This window comes from Narcine bancroftii, chromosome 7 (genome assembly GCF_036971445.1).
Source record: "Narcine bancroftii isolate sNarBan1 chromosome 7, sNarBan1.hap1, whole genome shotgun sequence".
NCBI classification, from domain to species: Eukaryota; Metazoa; Chordata; class Chondrichthyes; order Torpediniformes; family Narcinidae; genus Narcine; species Narcine bancroftii.
The window spans coordinates 148,140,908-148,162,625 of NC_091475.1; the positions used below are offsets into that span (position 1 = coordinate 148,140,908).

Genomic DNA, 21,718 nt, shown 5'->3' on the forward strand with positions numbered 1-21,718 from the left:
GTCGGTAGCCATGGTCGACCAGGGTAAGATTGGTACCGGGTGTAGATGCAGAGACTCTTTCTGCTGGTGTGGCTTGGTTCTGTTGCACACTGAGCAAGACTGTACCTCATTGTCTACGTTCTCTGTCATGCCTGGCCAGAAGACAATGTCTCTCGTTCTGCGTTTCATCGCTTCTGCGCCAAGGTTCCCTCTGTGCAGGATCCCACATACGTATTCTGCAGTGTGCTAGGGATGACTGCCTTTAGGCCCTTCGTGATTGCCCCTTCATCAATAAGTAGTTCATCACAGTAAAGAAAGAAGGGTTGCCCTTCTGGTGGCAGGCTGCGCTGCTTGACCGGCCAGCCACACTTAATGAAGATGCCCAGGGTGTTTAGGATTCCGTCTTCTGCCATGGGCTTTCTTAGTTCATCCAGCCAGCCCGAGGATACAGTCATCACATCGAAAGTGTCCTCTTCTTCGACATGCTGGACCTTACATTTTCTGGAGCCCATAATAAGACATTGATTAAATACATTTCCTTTCCGCATTTGTGTACAAGGATAATGTGGTATTTCTGGAGCCTGAACATCATACGCTGCATGAATTGGCTTGTCACTAGAGGTAAGTAGTCAGTTTCTATGGTGACCGGTCTGTCACAGATATAATAATTGAATTTTGAGCTGGCAAAAAATCACTGCCAGTAGCTCTTTTTCAATCTGAGTATACCTTGTTTCAATGTCTGTAAGCGACCTGGAGGCGTATGCCACTGGTCTTCTGTCCTGCAGGCATGCGGCCCCTAGGCTGAACTGTGAGGCATTGCAAGTCTGCATCACCGGTCTACGTATGCAGTGGCAGGTGAGGACTGGAGGCCAAGGCATGTGTTCCTTTAGGGTATCGAAGGCATTTTGTTGTTGTTTGTGCCAGGTCAAATCGATGTCTCTGTGGGTCAACTGTCCGAGTGGGGCCGTCAGTTCACTGGAGTTGGGGATGAACTTGCCCATGTAGTTCCCACGACCAGGAACTGTTGCAGGGCAGCCACATCCGCTGGCACCAGCATTTCGCTGATGGCCCTAGTCTTCGAGGGGTCCGCCTCCAGGCCACTGCCGATGAACATGTGACCTACTTAAGCTGACTTGATTTAGACAGAACCTGCACTTTCAGGGGTTAAGCCACAGGTTTACCTTCTGTGCTCGGTCACCTTCTTTAGGTTGGCGTCGTGCTCTTCTTGTGTCCTGCCACCTACTAGAACGCTGTTGACTATGTTGAGGCAGAATGTGTTGGCAGAACAGGCACAGGAAAATGTTGAAGCAAAGTTTAACAACCAGCTAAATCATACCTCCTTGCTTAGCTTGCTGTCAAAAGTGTCATTACATTGTGACAAGCCATCTATTACCTCAGTGTCTCTATCCCCGAGTCACAATGTTTATTCCCACACAGTCTGGGATACAGATTTCTGCAGAAACCTGGTTCATGGTCAGTCAGCATGGTTGAGCCCAGAGTAAAGGTTTCTAAATGTCAATATTCTGCTGGACTCACAGATCAGCTTTGACTGTCAATGCATTTACATGGACAAATGGAATTTCCAGGCCATGTTATCTTTGAATGTTGCCAAGCACGTTTCGATACATGGTCTATTTAGTACATTAAGTCTCTGCAGGCTCACAAACTGATCTATTCCCCCACTATTCTTTTCTGTAACCCATCTGCCCTACATTCACAACCCACCCATATTTGGAGCAGTTTACAGTTGAACCTATCAATATTGAGATACAGTTCAGAACTTTCCCAAACTACTAAAGTATCTATCAACATTACAGGTAAACGATCCTTTATCTGGACATCTAAAATCCAGAAAGTTCCAAAATCCGGCAAGTTGGGAGAGAGGCAGTAGCGCGAGTCAGGCGGCCGGAAGTTGGGTGGGCAAGGGAGGAAGACAGGCAGCGCGAGTCGAGCGGGCAAGGAGGGGAGACAGGCAGCGTGAGTCGAGCGGGGAGGGGGAGACAGACAGTGCAAGTCAGGCGAGGGGGTAGGGGAGTCGGCAGGGCAACTGTAAGTGGGTGGGGGTGGATACGGCAGCACAATTCGGGTGGGCTTAAATCTGACTTTCCGAAATCCGGAAAAATCCGAAATTCGCAACACACTGTCCCCCAAGGATTCCAGATAAAGGATCGTGAACCTGTATTAGAATTAAAAGACTTACATATCCAAAAATAAGTAAAATTCAGACTTTGATCTCTCCCCCCCCCCCTCCTCCATTATACCATACCTGAGGTAGTTTTTAAGGCCACTTGTAATTGTCTTCATATCCCACAACTCAGTGTCAAGATCCATATCAGGAGGTGCTTTAGGTGCTTTTGAAAGAACAGTTCATGAATTTAACATCTAAAATCAGTCAATTTTAGGAAACATATCAGTTATAGAAATATTACATTTCAGGATTACTAATTTTAAAAAAATATATAAAATCTTAAAATAGCTGAGCACAATTAGTGAAAACATCCACTAAACATTAAGCTAGAAATATATTTGCATAATTCTATGTATGAGTGTTATGCAATAGAATTTAATCTTAAACACAAATGCTAAATACATTTGGTTAATCAAGGTGCGAATTTCAGCCTCTATCTCCGGGCTTATTAATAAGCAATTGCCATTGAATATGTGTAGCACAAATAAAAGCTCTCACAACTGGAGGGAGAACAAACGCTTTTATTAGCTTATAACTGAGGGTAGGGTTTCACAGTAGTCTTCAGAAGGATTCTGGGTTTAGGCGGGAAACCAAGGTTATATGTGAGCAGATGGGGGCAGAGTCAGGAGGCGGGGCCAGCCATCAGCACAACACACTACCAGTGAATCCCAGTTCACTGCATTCACCCCTTCCTGCAGAATTTAGGGTCTGTGAATGAAGACAGAGAACATGGATTCTGAGAAGAAAAAAAAACCTCAAAAAATATACAGTTATTTACAAATTTACAGATTTAAGCAGCCAGGGTTCTGGAGATCCTGGTGGTGCGCTTAAGCACTGATGGGCCTTGGATTCCTTGGGAGAATGTACTGAATATACAGAATGTACAGTGGAGGGGGAATGCAATTTTCTCCTGAACCGGATCCCCTGAGGCCATGACTGGGGATGGCGAGAATGAGCACTGTGCCTCGCAGGGCACTTGAGGAAATGGACCCTATGTTCTGGCGGGTGCCAGGCCCTGATGGAGGCAGTGACCTCCCTGCCATCCAGGTACTCCACATAGGCATATGTGGGATTGGCATGGAGCAGTTTCACCCTTTCCACTAGGGGGGGGGGGGGGGGGGGGGTTGGTCTTGCTTCTCCTCACATGCTTTCTGAGAAGGACTGGACCAGGAGTGATGAGCCAGGTTGGGAGTGTAGTTGCCGATGCAAGCCTTCTTTTGAAATTGAATAGGAGCTCTTGAGGAGTAGCATTGGTTGCAATACATAGTAGCAACTGGATGGAATGAAGAGCTATAGGAAAGACTTCCTGCCAGTGTGAGACTGGAAGGCCTTTTGACTTCTGGGCCAGTTTGACAGCCTTCCAGACTGTGGCGTTCTCCTTTTCAACCTGCCCGTTCCCCTGGGGGTTGTAGCTAGTAATCCTACTGGATGTGATACCCCTCACCAGCAGGTACTTGCATAACTTGTCGCTCAAAAAGGTTGAGCCCCGATCACTAAGAATATAGCTGGGATACCCGAACAAGGTGAAAATGGAGACTTGGGCATTTATGAATGACGAAGTGGACGTGTCTAGACATGGAATGGTGAACAGGAAGTGGGAGTACTCATCAATGATAGAGAGGAAGAAAGTGTTCCCATTTGTGGAGGGGAGAGGTCCCTTAAAATCAACACTAAACCATTTGAAGGTCCTGTATGATTTGATCAGGTACACCTTTGCGGGGTAGTAAAAATCCGGCTTGCACTCTGTGCAGACCTGGCAAGATCTGGTCATTTCCCTGACGTCTTCCATGGAGTAGGGCAGATTGTGTGCCTTGACAAAATGAGCCATGCAGGTAACCCCTGGATGGCAGAGCTCATTATGCATAGATCGCACTTGGTTAGTGTGTGCAGAAGCAGAGCTTTCTCTGGATAAAGCATCTGGAGGGTCATTAAGAGATCCTGGTCGATAGGCAATATCATAATTGTAGGTGGAGAGTTCGATCCTCCTCCTAGCAATCTTGTCATTCTTGATTTTGCCCCTTGACATAATTAAACGTAAATGTGACAAAGTGCTGGTCAGTGAGGAGCGTAAATTTTCATTCAGGTAGTGTCTCCAGTGCCTCAAGGCTTCTACGGTGACTTGAACCTCCTTTTTCACAGATGGGTTCAGGAGCTCGTGGCCTTGTAATGTCCGAGAGAAGAATGCAACCGGCCTGTCACATGGTTGAGGGTAGTGGCCAGGGCCACATCTGAAGCATCGGTTTCCACTTGGAAAGGTACATTCTTGTCCACTGAGTGCATGGCAGCTTTCACAATGCAATTTCAGAGGTTGTTAAAAGCTGTTTGGGATTCAGCCAAGAGAAGGAATGAGTTGGCTGTTAAGAGAGGGTGAACCTTATCACGTATTGAGGAATCCACTGGGCGTAATATGAGAAAAACCCCAGGCATTTCCTCAAAGCCTTTGAGGTCCTGGGAACAGGGAGCTTGAACAGGGTTGCATTCTATCGGGATCAAGGCCAATGATGCCATTGTCCACCTCTTAGCTCAGGATAGCCAGACGTTTCTAGTTATAAGTCAGGGCTTTCGCCGCATGGAGAAAGCTCTGGAGGTTGGCATCATGGTCTTCCAAGGTATGGCCACAGATGGGAACATTATCGAGGTAGGGGAAAGTAGCCTTCAGCCCATACTCGTCCACCATTCTGTCCACCTGTCTCTGTAAGATAGAAACCCCGTTAATAATACCAAAAGGGACCACCTGGAATTGATAGAGACGTCCGTTAGCCTCAAATGCTGTATATGGATAGTCCTTGGAACTGATTGGCTGCTGGTGATATGCAGCTTTCAGGTCAATAGTCGAATAGATCCGATACTGCGCAATATCATTCACCATGTCTAAAATTCAAGGGAGGGGGTATGCGTCCAGGAGCATGTCCCAATTAATAGTCAATTACTAGCTGAACTTGTTTTCCCCTTTTACCACCACCACTTGCGCTCTCCACGTGATAGTGTTCGGTTCGATGATGCCTTCATTGAAAGATGTTGTGTCTCAGAGTTTATAAAGTCTCAATCTGCTGTGCTGTACCTCCTGCTCTTGGTAGCAATAGGTTTGCAGTCTGGGGACAGATTTGGGAAGAGAGGTGGGGGCCGATATTCAGCGTGGAGAGGCTGCATGTGGGTTCTAATTTTAGAGGCCATCCATTCCGAACCATTACAGGGGGGAGGGGACCAGAATAGTCAAAGGACATGCTTTTAAGGTGACACAGGAAGTTCAGACCCAGCAGCACGGGAGTACACAATTCATCAAGTACATACAGTTGTATTTTACAAAACTCTCCCCCACCCATGACAAATGCACTACATAATGTAATTGAATACATGTAGAATGCAAATGAGATGCAACGAATATAAGATAATTGGAAGGAAACATCTTTAGGTTGTATTCTTGTACAGTCCATGATTGTATGAAGCTTTCAGTAGAGCCTGTATTGATTACGCATTTAGTGGAATGTCAGTTTACCTCCACAGTCACTATGGAGTTGCTGAGCTGGTGAGGTCTCTCCTGGTCTAGAACCATCAAGGCTAGGACCCCGGAGACTCCATATTCCTCACTCGAGTGACCCCCACCATCCTGGGTTGCCCTGCGTGGGTAAGATGGCATCAACCTCATCATGCAGCAAGATGGCTGCCCTCCTTGCTCCTCTGACGATGATGGTGCCAAGTTGAATTTGAGTCATGGCAAGATGGCCACCAAGCCTTTTCATGCCGTTTCCTCACTGCCACCCTCTGTCGGTGTGTAGCGTAGCAAGTGGGTTCAGGTGAATTTGGGGCTTTGGGCTGGAATCGGATCCGGGAGTGGTGCAGGCTGTGGACTTCCTTGGGCTTCCCCTCGCATGGCAAATCTTTGCCTAATATCCTTTCTTGCCACAGCTGGGACACAAGGAATCTTTACCTGGGCAATGCAATCGGTGATGCTGGCTCTTTCCGCAGAAAAAGCACTCCCTAGTACAGGAAATGACAGTCGATGGGGCTGGGGTAGTGGGAGCATCCGGTCCTTGGAAGGGGTCACCTAGATGGGTAAGCTTGCTGGCCTTGAGGTCGTCGTTCTCGAGCTTAGCCTGTTCCAACGACTTGGCCAGTTCAACATGACTAGCCAGGTCTTTCTTACCCGACTTGAGCAGTCGAGGAAGAATACATTCATGTGGATTGAACCAAAAGGGCCTGCCCCTACCTGGGCCACTGTTGAGGAGCACACTACCACTGTTCCCTCGAAGCTGTGCATGTGTGCGCATGCACACATTATGCAACCAGCGAACAAAGGGAATCAATGTGCGCACAAAAGGTCAGTTACCTAAAATAATGGAGTAATCTCTTAGCTAATGGTTTCTGTTAACTAGTTAGTTGATTTTAATACATTACTTCGTAGAGTGTATCATACTTGTATTATGTTTAAACATGCCAATACCGTTTTATTGGCCATGAAAGATAGGTTTTGCCATAATTATCTTGAAGCAATTTCAAGTTTACATTTGCACAAGCATTCAGTGCACAAATACTTACATTATAGTAATTTTTTTTTTAAATTGCACAAGATTTTGGCACACACAGTCTACTAAAAATTAGATGCCACATTGCCCACTACTTAGTAATAGAACTATGTTCCTCAAAGACTTCTTCATGGAAAGAAGACTGCAACAATGACAACTTCTTGTATCCAAACAATTTACCCCCTCCCCCATCAACAAACAAAGACAAGTTTTCCTGAAATAATTTGCAATAAGTATTTGGAATTTTCACCAAAGTGAACGATTACAGTAGCAAAATCATGTTGCCATGTTTGAGACTTGGTCCTACACTGAAGTTTGTACCCTGAATCCCAGACAAATGGCCCAGAACATTGTACGCATCAGGATATTTCTCCAGTGTTCTCAAAGTCAAAGTTAACATTCAGATTTATTGTCAGAGTACATTAAACTGGCACAAGGCACTTTGCCATGCAAGTTAATTCATTAATTTAGCTTTACATATCAACAGTGAATAAATGACAGGCCTAATTTGTAGCTACAATTTTCTATTTAAATTACTATCTTGGTGTAGCTAGAAGACATTTTACTCACAGAGTACATTTTCCATATCAACCAGTCACCGTTTAGCTACTGAAATCGATCATTATTTCGAAGGTTTTGAGGAATGTCAAATCACTAACATGTTTTTGAGTCAAAGGCATCATATTTTACACGATGATAACACATTTATTTTCTTCATTTAGAAAGCAATCATCTGTCCAATACCACTTTGAAAATTAAAATAACTTCTTACCAAAAACTGCATTCATTAGCTTCTGTACTTTGGAATTTACTCCACTCATTCTGTACAATCCCATGGCATTAATACCTAAGAGTGTTTATATTTTAAAATTATGAAATATCAAAAAAATGAATCAAAGAAGCATTTCCATATAAATTATAAACATCAAATAGCATCATCTTTAATTCCAATGTTAACCTATAAAAGTGATTCAAAATATCACACAGATTTTAATGCACTGCACATTCATTTTTCCGGTTTCATTTACAGTAATAGGAAGTTAAAATGTCTGGAAGAAACACCATTTTGCAACAGCAGTAAATATTTTAATTTTATATTTGTTGATTGGGCATGAGTAAATATATTTAATTGAGTTATTATTTTAGAGCCAATGTACTGAGACCTCCAGCACAGGATATGGATAGTCAAGCCCTGAGCCTTGATGGAAATTCCTACAGCCTTACTATTAGGTTGAGAATAAGATTTCTCACTTCTTGATGAACCTTGTGAGGCAGTGTGGAATCTTAAGTTATATGATTGACCACTAAGCATGAATTCAAACAATGCTTTAACATGGTTCTAGTTAGTCATATATTGACGTACTTCAATAAATAAATATTAAATGGTTGATTACATTGTGTGAAATACAAAGACTATATTAACAAGAGAATATATCGGAAGAAATAAATTATTCTTTGTACATGTAAGACACAGAATTTATCCCTGTACATAAAACATAAAGTTAGCAAGAAGGTACAGTGAGTAAAAATGAAAGCAAATGAAAGATTGTCACTTATCAAAAGGGAGGCAGAGCATAAAATAAAATAAAGTCTTGCCACATTGTTGAAACCATAATTGAAATATTGCATAAAGTTTTTGTCCCCTTATTTAAATTAAAATTTAGACATACAGAATGGCAACAGGCCCTTTCAGCTCATGACCTTGTGCCGTCCAATTACCCCAAATGACTTACATTTCAGGTGTCCATTTAAATGGTGGGCAGAAACCAGAGTTCCCGGAGGCAGTGCAGGATTTGAACATTGGTCACTGGCGCTGTAACAGCACTGCCCTAACTGTTATGCTAACTGTGACGGTGTGAACATGACGTGATTGTGCAACCTTGCAACATGTAACTGTGTAACCATGTTCATAAGATGATCTTATTGAAACATAATATTCTAAAGGAGAACTAGGGTGCCTATAAAAATCCCATTTTGTTTATGAATTGTGAATTTTCTAAGTCAGAGAACCATGGTATATTGAATGGTCAAGATTGAGACTGGAGTTTGGGGAGGTTGGGGTGGCAGGTTGGAGGTGGCAGGATGGGTACTGATAATTGTGGGGAAAGATCAGATCACATTTGGTTTTCTTCACTGCTGAAGAAAATTTAAGGAGAAAATCCTACTCCAATTTTTTATTCCTTTGTAAAAATTATTCAGCAAAATGAAAAATGCATCTCTTGGGAACATATTTCATTCTAAATTACATTAACACCTCCGATCCCAGATTCAAAACAGAAAACAAGAAAATCATCAACATCTACATGTAATAGTAAGGCTGAACATGACTTCTTACATTTGAAGGATCACTTGTGTGGTCTTAGCTCCTGAACTTTGGAAAACCAACTCTTCAAGAACATCTTTGTCTGCTTGCTAACTACTTCCAGACAAGACTGCACACTGGCAAGTAAACCTCACAATACCAATTCTCCAATTAATAACATCCCCCCCCCCCCCCCATTCTCAACCATCAACTGTGTGATAATAATCATCCTCTGCTTGTGGTGAGGAATCTCATGATTTAGTGCCCTTCTCTTTCCCCAATGGATATTGTAGTTCTAATTTATCACCATATGCCTTCTCATTAAAATTCATATTCAAGCTATCTAGTTTAACAGTAAATGCCTGGAAAAAAAAAATCACACATCAGCATCTACTAGATTTCAACTGCAATTTAATACTGTATTGTCTAATGAAACATAATTACAACTAACTTCACAATCTCAGAATCAGGTTTATTTTCATGAACACATGTCAAAAATTTTTTTGCAGCAGTATGGTGCATAACAAGGTGAAAAATTAATACAGATTAGTAAATAGTTCCGTAAATACAGATTTTTAAAACAACTAGTACAAAAAAGAGAAAAAGTGAGGCAGTGTCCATTGTCTATTCAGAAATCTGATAGCACAGGAACTATGTTTGAAACATTGAGTGTATGTTTTCAGGCTCCTGTACCTCCAAATTTTGTGACTTGTTCATGACAATAAATTCTGATCATAATTCTGATGGTAGCAGGGGGGAAAAGGCATGGTAGGGGTGGTGAGGTTTTTTTTAAACTTTATTTATTCGTTCAAAAAACAAATAATATGACATATACAGCAATTAAACATGAACATTTTTTTAATATAGAAACAAAAGAAAAGACCCCCCCTTCAGCCGACTCTCCTAAGGAGAGTCATAAAAAAGAATATTTAAAAAAAGTTAAATATACATGTTAAAATCTAATCAATATAAATTGAAATGTAAATATTCTGAGTATAACAGCCACTTATTAATAAAAACATTATAATTATCATGCGAAACATATATAATTTTTTCCATTATTAAATAATATTTCAACTCATTATGCAATCTATTAATATCAATCATATTTGTACCTTTCCACATACCAGCAATACATTTTTTTGCTACAGATAAAGCTAAATATACAAAAGCAAGTTGGAACTTATCTAATCCCAAGCCTTTCAGAGGTTGCAAACTACCCAATAAAATACTGTTGGATCTAAAACTATTTTAATCTTATACAGATATTCTAAAGACGACTGAATTTTCTTCCAAAAAGATTGTATATGTATACATGACCAAACAGCATGAAAAAAAGTTCCAACTGTATCACCACATCTAAAACACAAATCTGATACATTAAAACCATATTTTTTTAAATGTTTCAGGTATCAAACATAATTGATGTAAAAAATTGTGATTAATCATTGCATAACATGCATTTATCAATCTAGTTACACTATCATAACAAATATCTATCCAATCCTCTTCAGAAAAAATAAAACCAATATCTGTTTCCCATTTAATTTTAGATCTATCCCAACCCTTTTTATCCATACCATCCTGTAATATTTGATACATAAATGAAATATAACCCTTCTCTGGTACCTTCAAAAGAAAAGTCTCAAATTTAGTCATTTTAGGTAAAATCATGTCTCTATCAATCATACATTTTACCACAGATCGAATTTGATAATAAAGAAATAAAGAATTCTTATCAATACCAAAATCTTCCCTCATCTGATTAAAAGATAAAAACTTACCCACTTTAAAACAATCTCCCAAATTTTTCACACCTTTAAATCTCCAATACAATAAACTTTGATTATGTATTGAAAAAAAATAAGTTGATTATTATACAATGGAGTCAAAGCCAATAATTTACCCCTCGAACCTATCATTTTATTTTTCTTTATCCATAACTTCATTAGATGTTTTAGTATAGGCGCATTATATTGTTGTAACAAATACATATTCCACCTGAACAAAAATGGATGTATTTCAAATTCAGAAAGACTTGCCATCTCAATTTTAGCCCAACTAGGAGGCCGTACTAAATCCATCAATCAACTAATAAATTTAAGTTCGGCTGCCTCATAATAATTTTGAAAATGTGGTAAACATAATCCCCCTAACTCATATTTCCAAGTTAATTTATTCAAAGCTACTCTTGAAAATTTACCCCTCCATAAAAACTCCCTAACCATTCTATTTAAATCTCGAAAAAAAAATGATCAAGTAAATACTGGGTATTTACTGGGTGGTGAGGTTTCTTGATGATAGATGCTGCTTTCTTCAGATTTTGCTTCTTTTAGATGACCTTAATGGATTGAAGACCAATGCCCATGATGGCCTGTATCTGTCCTGTGCACTGGCACTTCCATACCAAACACTGATGCAATCAGTCAGAATGCTCTCCATAGTACACCTGTAGAAATTTGCAAGTGTCTTTGACATACCAAACCTTTTCAAACTCCTAAGGAAGTATAGCCGCAGGTGTGCTTTCTTCACAATTACATAGACATGATGGCCTCAGGATAGGTCTTCAGAAATGTTAACATTGGGAATTTAGAACCATAAAATACTACACTCTGCTTCCCATCCCCCTGCTAATCTAGTTTAAAACCCTTGGAGCAGCACTAGCAAACCTACCCTCAAAGATGTTAGCCCCCCTCCAGTTCATGTGCAAACCATCCCATCAAAACAGGACCCACCTTTCATGGAACAGAGCCCAATTCTCCAGAAACATGAAGCCCTCCCAACTGCACCATGTATTTAGAGGCATTAACTTCCCATTTCCAGCCTCACTAGCACGTGGAATGGGTAGCACTCCTGAGATCACAAACCTGGAGATTTTGTCCTTCAACTTTGTAACTAACTCCCTAAACTCTTTTTGCAGGACCTCCTCACCTATGTCATTGGTCCCTACCTGGACCAGGACATCTGGCTGCTCACCTTCCCTCCTGAGGATATCAAGAACTTTATCTGAGATATTGCGGACCCTGGCACCAGGGAGACAATAGACCACCCTGGATTCTCAATCTCTCCCACTGAACCTCTTATTTGTCCTCCTAACTATCAAATCCCCTTTCACTACTACTCTCTCCATTCCCTCCTTCCTTTCTGAGTTGAGGGTGCAATCTCAATGCCTGAGCCATGAACATTACAACTTGTCCCTGGTAAGTCATCCCCACCAACAGTATCCAAAACTGTGTACTTATTGGTGATGGGAATAGCCATAAGGGTACTCTCCTCTCTCGGTCTATTCCCCTTCCCTCTCTTGACAGTCACACAGCTATCTGTCTCCTGACTTTTGGGGGTGAATTTGAAGTTTCTTACTTTTTCCTCTGCTGACCCATGACTGGGTTGTGTTTCTCTCCCTGAAGTCGACAATGAATTCTTTAGTTTTGCTGACAATGAATGCAAGGTTATTGCTGTGACACCATTCAACAAGCTGACCTATCTCACTCCTGTGTGATTCTGCCAAAAACTGTGGTCTCATTGGCAAATTTATAGTTGGCATTTGAATTTTGCATAGCCACACACAGTCATAGAGAGCAGAGGAGTGGGCTAAGCATGCATCCTTGAGGTGCACTTGTGGTATTTGTCAGGGAGAGGAGACATTGTTACTGATCCATGCTGAATTAGGTCTTCCAATGAGGAAGTCAAGGATCCAGTTACACAGGGAGATGCAGAGGCCCAGGATTTAAAGTTTGCTGACTAGTACTAAGGGATGTTGAAAGCTGCTGTGAAACAATTGCAGTTGGTCTAAATCTGTGCTTAGCTATGAGTTACTTGTGGCCATGACCAACCTCTCTAAGAATTTCATTGCAGTCGACGTGAGTGCAACTGGGGAACAGTCTTTGAGGCAGCTCAACCTGCTCATCTTGGGCACCTTATGATAAAGGCTCTTTTGAAGCACGTGGGAACCTCCGACTATAGCAGTGAGAGACTGAAAATATATGTGAACACTCCAGCTAGTTGGTTGGCACAGATTTTCAGTACCCTGCCAGGTATGCCATCAGGGCCTGATCCCTTGCGAGGGTTAACCTCCTTGAAAGATGTTCTGACATTAGCTTCTGATTAGTACAGTTGAATTCTCCTTTTCAAAGTGAGCATAAAAGATGTTCAGCTCATTAGGGAGGGAAGTACCATAACCATTTATGGTGTTAGGTTTCGTCCTGTAGGATTTAATGGCCTGTAAGCCCTGCCATAGTTGGTGAGTATCTGGTTCGGTTTCTAGCTTCACTTGTAATTGTTTTTATGCTGTTTTCAGTCGGTTGTACCTGGTGATCTAAATCACCGGTCTTAAATGCCACTGATCTAGCCCTCAGTAGGCTGTGAATCTTTTGGTTCATTCCCAGCTTTTGGTTGGGGTACTCATGGTATGTATGCATGGTACACACTCATCCACACAGGACCTGATGAAGTCAGTTACATCTGTGATATATGCATTCAAATGTGAAGATGAATCCTTGAATATGGTCCAGTCCACAATTCAAAGCAGGCATTTCTCTGCCTCCCTCAACCACTGGCTCCACAGTCAACAGTATCTGATTGTACACTGAGAGTAGAAGTACACCAAGGTGATCAGACTTGCCGAAATACTAGTATGGATTCGTGCGATAGGTGTCTTGCTTTTTATATTTTATTTTCATTTTCATAAGACTCATAAAATTCAAACAAACAATAATCTTTTTTAACATTCAAATAACATACAGAGGCAATAGGCATCCTTGATAGTTTGGTGTAACGGTAGTCAAGTACGTTGGCCTCAATCTAAATCTGCCTCCCCATTATTGAAACATATTAGGTTTAACCCTCACCATGCACCAATTAACCTTACAACCTTAACCCACCATCCTTGCAGTAGTTGATACATTTTCTGAACCTCTCTCCTTCAACATCCTATACTTTGACCTCAGAAACTGAAAGAATATCGTTTTTTTTGAATGAAGAAATTTTGTCTAACAACTATACTCCATCTGCCCGTCATACTGAATGGCGTACCATCACCTTCATATTTTCTTCTTGCCATCTACCATATCTTTCCACTTTACCTTCTACTTCCTTTCCTTTTTCTCTTTCTCCTTCCATTCTGAACTGCCTCCTTGACCTGTACGATGTAAAGCATCGTACATGAGCACGACCTAGCCTCAAAGTTCCACGCGAACTTGATTCCTTATGTGCAGTAACATTTTAAGTGGTATTCTAATTTCTAGTTTAGCTGTCGCTGCTTATACAAGTTAGGAAATAAAAATCATTCCCTTACCTCTCATCTCCACAGCTTCAATGCACTTCTTTACAAAATTAAACCCAGCTTCATTAAGATATACTGCAATACAAAATGTAGTTTCTTATTTTGGCAAATAATTAAAAGATTAAGTCATTAAATGCAGAATACAATCAAAATCAGCAATGTTAGCTTTGCTAGGTGTCCACCTTAAATTAGGTTTCAGCAAAATTATCAAGTTATTTCACTATGAAAATGATTAAACCAAAGTCTATAATTTCTGAAATTCCCATGATTATATGTTTGGTGTATTCCAAATTTTATGGAATACAATACAAAATGATAAACTTGCTAAATATTCAAATATATTTGAAGTTTGATTATTGTAGAAGACTTTTTCAAAATAATTGAAACGCAAATCATGTTTATTACAGCTCATAATCCCAATATTCGAAGGCACTTGACTGAATCATCCAAATATATTTTCTGCAACAAAATCTCAGTATCAATAAATTTCACAATGATTACAAAAATTTGCAGTAATAATTTTCCCAAGGTGCAAAGACTACTTTACAATTTAAATAAAATTTGGCTGCTAGAAATCTTATCACGATAAAATAAACTTTTCAAAAGCAGAATCAAATATTGGTTTATCACTCTGACAGAGTTTACTTTCTCTTTTGATGAATTTCAGTGCAGGCTTCACTGATATAGTTTTTGACTGAAGATATGCTTCCTATTTACTGATGGAGCATATAGTTATCATTCTGCTCTCTGGAAGGTATGTTTCAGAAGGTGCTAGAAAAACAAGCATTAAGATGGAGTCACTGCTGAGGGAAGGAAGGAGCTGGTTGAAGAAATTGTGATTAAGAGCCAAGTCATCAAGGAGCTTGAACCTTGACTACTTGAGTATTATTTAGATGTAAACATTGAATGTAATAAAATATCATTCAACCATCGCAACAGATCCAATGTCATCTGTGCACTCCTTTTTTATCAACATATTACTTTGCATAAGAACTTAAAGTGTAAAAAAAATCAAAGCACTGTAAAACAATGAACTTAAATGGGAGCTGACTGCCTCAGGGGCAAATAAAGCAAGTCACACAAATAACCTGTCACTCAGGACAAAAGATACACTTGTTAACACAAGTGTATTTGGAACTGAAACAGACTACGCAGAGATAAAACACTATGGCTATATACCCCTGCACTACATTTTAATGATCACAGAGGTACGATTCACTGCTCCTCACAGAATTCAAAGGAAATATCGAGACAGACAGGCCATAATTTCTCCATTATGCATATATTCATTCAATTGGTTACAAGACAAATCAACTGACTCCTTGAAATTATAACCATGGTAACCACTGAGCAAAAGAATGTAAAGTATCCGAAACAAAGAGTTGCTCCATGACAAAAATTAGTCCTGATCAGCATGTAAACAGTATTAAAATCCACCATATGATGTACAGAAAATATTTAAAATTGGTATTTTTTTCCTGCATTTGGGAGAAATAAAGACAGACCATCCAAGTAGAAACGTGAAATTATAATTATGGATTCTGTACAATCAAAAATGAATTAATTGTAACATTTGTTCATTGGTTCAAGTGCCACGAGGTTTAATTATTATTTAAATAACTTGAAGATACATTCACAGGGAGAATTTCACCCGGAAAGCACCAGAGATCAGGTTCAGGTCTGGTCTTGGAGGTGTGAGACTACAGCGCCTGCTGCTGTGCCCCAGGTACGATTCAGTTTGATTTAGTAGTAATTACTGTAAATTTAAATTCCTGACTATCTTGCAGGGACCAGGAGAAATCTATTAAATCAGTAGCCAAATTCAAATAATGTATATTCCAGTTTCAAAATAAATACATGATTTTTAGTATATTATTTGTTATATGCATATATGTTGTATACTACTGAGTTTGGGAAGTTGATCTCAATTTGAAAGAGCCATTAGTCAAAGGGTTGGTTAGAAACAGTGAAAGTTGCATCATTCCAGGAATGGCTATTTATTAATAGAATTCACTTCGTAAAAAAAAAATGCTTCTTACATTCTTCCTTCTTGCTAAGGAGAGGCAGAGTGTATATCTGCAAAAAAAAAGTTTTAATTTGTCAGTTTTGATCATTACAAACATATTTTCAATTAATCAAAAAACCCATAAATAAAGCTTTAAGCATAATGCTAAAACTGAAACATATATTAGATGTATTACATTCTGAGACTTAAGGGAGTTAATTTTCTTAAGGCTAGTCTAAATAATGTGTCCTCATTTTAAGATTAAATCATAGTTTTTTCATACTATATCCTTTACTAAAAGGGAACAAATTCATTTAATTCTGAAACTGGGATTGAAACAGAAATACTCCAATTAATTCCCTTCTATGTTATAAATGAAATAGATTGTAAACTCAACACCAAAATTTCCACTGTCTTCAATGAAATGAACTGCAGCCCTCAGGCTCAGCAGTCATTTTGATCCATGATCTGAGCAAGTTACATCACAGAATTATCCTTTTTATTCCAGTCTCTAATTTAGCTGCATATAACCAGCATTTCCTCACTATTAACAGTGACTGCAATTAGCAAGGCATGGTTGGCGCAGCGGTAAGCACAACGCTGTTACAGCGCCAGCGATCATGGCTTGGGTTCAAATCCCACACTATCTGTAAGGTGTTGTGCATTCTCCCTGTGTCTGCGTGTGTTTTCCCTGGGGGCTTCGGTTTCCCCCTACCGTTCAAAATCGCATTGGGGGTGTAGGTCAATTGGCTTGTTACCCTGCTATATGTCTAAATTTAAATTCTGTTTTGAGATAAACTTATTTTAAAGTACATGGAACTATAAAGTTTTGAATAATTTAATAACCTTGGAATCTTGTATTATATGTTCAACAGACAAGGCACTAATTTGAATTTCTATGGTTAGTGTTTGCATATTGCAATGCTGTGGCTATTTCTCATCACCATGAGCAAAGGGGAACAGCTCTCTTCACCTATCGTAGTAACAGGTCTACAGCAGGAGCCATCTCATTGGGTCTACAAAAAGCCCTGGAACATCTGGACAGTAAGATACATCAATCAGGATGCTCTTTATCAACTACAATTCAGCATTTAATACCATCATCCCTCAAAACTGATCAGCAAACTCCAAGACTGGGAAGTTAACATCCCACTATATAATTAGATCATGGATTTCCTCACCTCCAAACCACAATCAATGAAGATTGGTAAGAACATCTCCTCCACAATCTCCATCAGTACTGGAGCACCTCAGGGCTGTGTTCTTAGCCCCCCCCCCCCCCACTTGCTCTGCTCATTTTACACCTACGACTGAGTGGCTCGATATGACAATAACATCATTTACAAATTTGCCGACAACATCACTGTAGTGGGTTGTACAAAGGAAGGGGATGAGTCAGCACGCAGTATGGAGATTGAAAACTTAGCTGAATGGTGTCACCAAAACCAAGGAGCTGATTGTTGACTTCAGGAAGGGAAAGCCAGGTGTTTACAATCCAGTGATCATTGGGAAATCAGAGATGGTGAGCATGGGTGTTCACAATAATGGGCGTCACTATCTTGGAGGATCTTTTCTGGGCCCAACACAATAATGGCAACATGAAGAAAGCACATCAGCACCTCTACTTCCTCAAGAGTTTGTGAAGGTTTGGTATGACTCCAGAAAGCCTGACAAATTTCAACAGATGTGTGGTGCAAAGTGTGCTGACCGGATGCATCACAGTCTGTCATGGGGACACCAATACCACTAAACGTAAAGCCCTCCAAAAAGGTGTGGACACAGCCAAAGATATCACAGGCAACCCCCTCCCCCCACTATTGAGTGCATCAACAGGGAATGCTGCCGTCAGAGACCAGCAGCAATCATCAAAGACTCACACCACCCAGCGCACGATCTATTCTTGCTGTTGCCATCAAGAAAGAGGTATAGGTGCCACACACGCCACCAGGTTCAGGGGCAGCTGCTGCTCTTCCACCATCAGACTCCTCAATGACAAACTTAATCAGAGACTCATTTAAGGAATCTTGGCCACTTCATTGATTTTCTTTTTGTTCTCTGTGTATATTCATTATCTGTTTACAGTACTTTGCATGTTTACACTGTGCACAGTTTTTTTTTTGCACCAACTGGCAGCAGCGGGGGCAGTGAGGTCAACGGCAGCAGCGGTTTGATTGGCAGCGGCAAGGTCAGTGGTGGCAGTGGCAGTGAGGTCGACAGCAACAGTGGTGGTGAGGTTGACAGCAGCAGCAATGAGGTCTGTGGTGGCAGCAGTGGCGGTACGGTTGGTGAGAACAGCAGTGGCAGTGATGTCGATGGCGGCAGTAGTGGTGAGAGCAGAGGTTGGCAGCAGCGGAGGTAAAGTCGATAACGGGGCATTGAGGTTGGCAGCGGATGAGGAAGAGGTGAGCAGCATCAGTGGACAAAGTAGAGTCCAGTGGTCTGCGTGAGAAGAGCGTCATGGAGCCCAGGCCCAGTGGGCCCCAATGGAGCGGCGATAGCTGTGGAGTGAAGTCCAGGCCAGAGAGACCGCTTAATTATTGTTGTAGAATACAATATTCATAAAATATTAGAACTAGTATTACTGGTTCTGTTTTCAGTGATCTCCTTGAGTCTAGTTTGATTGCCACTAGGGAGCCAGGGAGGAATTTTCCAAAGTATTTTTCCTGTAGTTGGCCTCAGATTTTTCTTTTGTTTTTTTTTTGCCTCCTTCAGGAGCCACACTATCAGCATAAGTAGGCAGAGAGTGGTGCTGTTGTAAGATAGTGAGTGGGATTGAGATAGAAAGAGAGGGGTAGAGAGAGAGAGAGCAGGGTAGAGATAGAGAGAGAGAGAGAGAGAGAGAGAGAGAGAGAGAGAGTGAGTGAGAGAGAGAGTGAGAGTGAGAGTGAGAGTGAGAGAGAGAGAGAGAGAGATTGGGGAGAATGGAGCCTAGGCCAATGGAATGCTCCTCTTGTATGATGTGGATTGTGAGGGAAGTTGATAGTTTCCCTGATTACTACAAATGTGAGAAGTGCATCCAGCTGACACTCCTGACAAGCTGTGTTGTGGCTTTGGAGCAGGATAAACTCAGGGGCATTCTGGAGACAGAGTGTGCATTAGATAGGAGTTACAGGAAAACTATTACAGCTAGTAGACAGGTAGAGGGTAGTTGGGTTACACCTAGGCAAGGGAGCAGGCAGGTAGAACTGGGCCACCTGGTGGCCGACCCCCCTGAAAAATAAGTATGCCGCTTTGAATACTGTTGAGGGGGTGACTTACTAGACACAAGCCATGGCAATCAGGTCTCTGGCACGGAGTATGTTGCTGTGGCTAAGAAGAGAAGGGGGAAAAAGAGGCAAGCTGAATTGATATAGTATTCCATAGTTAGGAAGTTAGATGAGAGATTTTGTGGAGGAGATCGTGAATCCCGGATGGTATATTGTCTCCCTGCTGCCAGGGTGCAGATCTCAGATCGAGTTCACGACTTTCTTAGGTGGGAGGGTGATTAGTCAGATATCATGCTCCACGTAGAGACCAATGACATAGGTAGAAAGGGTGAAGAGGTCCCACAAGGAGAGTTCAAGGAGTTAGGTGCTAGGCTGAAGAAGAGGACCTCCAGGGTAGTTATCTCAGGATTGCTTCCCGTGTTGGAAAGATTAGTAATAGGAGGATAGGCAGCTTAACATGTGGCTGGAGACATGGGGCTGGAGGGAGGGCTTCAAGTTTCTAGATCACTGGGTTGTGTTCCAGGGAAGGTGGGATCTGTACCGACAGGCCAGATTGCATCTGAACTGGAAGGGGATTGATATTCTTGCAGGGAGGTTTGTTAGTCTTGTCTGGATGAGTTTAAACTAAATTTGCAGGGGGAGGGGACCAGTATGTCAGAGCACTTAGCGGGAAGGAGCAGAATAAAGGTCACGAGAGGACTGCATGTTTAGAGAAAAGTCAAAGGTTTGTACGTGATAGAAATTTTCTCACGTGTACTTATTTTTAATGCAAGGAGTATTGTTCAAAAGGCTGATGATCTTAGGGCATGGATTAACACATAGGATTATGATATTGTTATTGTTTGTGAGACTTGGTGGCAGGATGGACAGGACTAACATCTTGAAGTAAATCATAAAATTCTGTACACACTGGTTCAAGTAAAAAACACTAAGTACTGGAGAAGCTCGGCAGGACAAAAGTATCCTTTATGTAGCAAAGGCAAAGATACATAACCGACATTTCGGGCTTGACCCCGATACATTAAGACTGGCATCTTAATGTACTGGGGTTCCGCTATTTCAGACGCATTAGAGGGGGAGGGATGAAAGGGGGAGGAGTGGCATTGCTAGTCAGGGAAAATATCTCAGTTGTGCAAAGTCAGGACAGCCAGGAGGACTTGTCTACAGAGGTCAAATGGGTAGAGTTAATGAATGAAAAAAGTGTGAGCACACTGTTAGGATTGCATTATTGACTGCCCAATAGTCAGAGAGAATTGGAGAAGTGAATCTGTAGATAGCAGATTGATGTAGGGAGCAGAATGTTATGATAGTGGGGGATTTTAACTTCCCAAATATTGACGGGGAATCCTGTATTGTAAAAGGATGGATGGCTTTGAGTTTGGGATGTGTTCAATAAATTTTTCTAATTCAATACAGAGAGGTACCAACGAGCAAGTTGATCTCCTATTAGGAAGCAAGGCAGGTCAGGTGACAGATGTATGAGTAGGTGAACACTTTGGGTCCAGTGACCATATTGTCATTAACTTCATGTTATTTATGGAAAACGTTGTCTGGTCCTTGTGCTGAGATTTTAAAAGGATTTAGGAGAAGTGGATTGGGATATGTTGTTTTCTGGCAAGGGTGTGTTGGGAAAGTGGAAGGCCTTCAAAGGCAAAATCGTGAGAGTGCAGAGTTTGTATGTTCCTGTTTGGATTAAAGGCAAAGTTAACAGGCATAGGGAACCATGGTTTTCAATGGATATTGGCGATCTGGTTAAGAGGAAGAGGGAGGTGTATAGCAAATATAGGCAACAAGGAGCTTATGAGGTTCTTGAAGAGAACAGAAAAAGCAAGAAAATATTCAAGAAAGAAATCAGGACAGAAAAAAAAAAGACGCTGTTGCTCTGGCAGATAATATGAAGGTAAACCCGAAGGGGTTTCTGTAGTATATTAAGAGTAAAAGGATAGAAGGGACAAAATTGGTTCCCTAGAGAATCAGAGTGATCAACTATGTGTGGAGCCTCATGAAATGTTTTTTTTTAAATCAGTAATTACTCAGGAAACTAGCATGTTGGATAGGGAAAGAAAGGAACAAACAGAAAAGTCATGGAACAGGTGGAGTTTAAGGAGGAAGAGATGCCTTACAGTGAATAAAGGTAGATAAATCACCTGGACGAGACATGATATTTCCTCGGACCTTGAGAGACACAGGTGTAGAAATTTCAGGAGCCCTGACTGATATATTCACAATATCTT

The 21,718-nt window shown here is 41.0% G+C and overlaps 1 protein-coding gene and 2 long non-coding RNA genes across 5 annotated transcripts in view; 2 read left to right on the forward strand and 1 right to left on the reverse strand.

Moving 5' to 3' along the window:
- The window catches only part of arhgap42a (Rho GTPase activating protein 42a), a 274,248-nt gene that overhangs the window by 34,786 nt on the left and 217,744 nt on the right, over positions 1-21,718 (reverse strand). For both annotated transcript variants that reach the window (XM_069890754.1, XM_069890753.1), the window contains exons 12-15: positions 16,313-16,349; positions 14,286-14,348; positions 7,463-7,537; positions 2,246-2,330 (exon numbers count right to left, since the gene is read on the reverse strand). In XM_069890754.1, coding sequence (XP_069746855.1) covers positions 2,246-2,330; positions 7,463-7,537; positions 14,286-14,348; positions 16,313-16,349 — 260 coding nt within the window. The remainder of the gene's footprint in view (positions 1-2,245; positions 2,331-7,462; positions 7,538-14,285; positions 14,349-16,312; positions 16,350-21,718) is intronic.
- On the forward strand, positions 668-15,099 carry LOC138739194 (uncharacterized). The gene is made up of 3 exons (XR_011342080.1): positions 668-834; positions 4,307-4,422; positions 15,028-15,099. It is a non-coding gene; the product is annotated as an uncharacterized lncRNA (long non-coding RNA).
- LOC138739193 (uncharacterized) overlaps positions 15,925-21,718 on the forward strand; it is a 52,886-nt gene continuing 47,092 nt past the window's right edge. For both annotated transcript variants that reach the window (XR_011342079.1, XR_011342078.1), the window contains exon 1: positions 15,925-15,999. This is a non-coding gene — a long non-coding RNA (uncharacterized lncRNA). The remainder of the gene's footprint in view (positions 16,000-21,718) is intronic.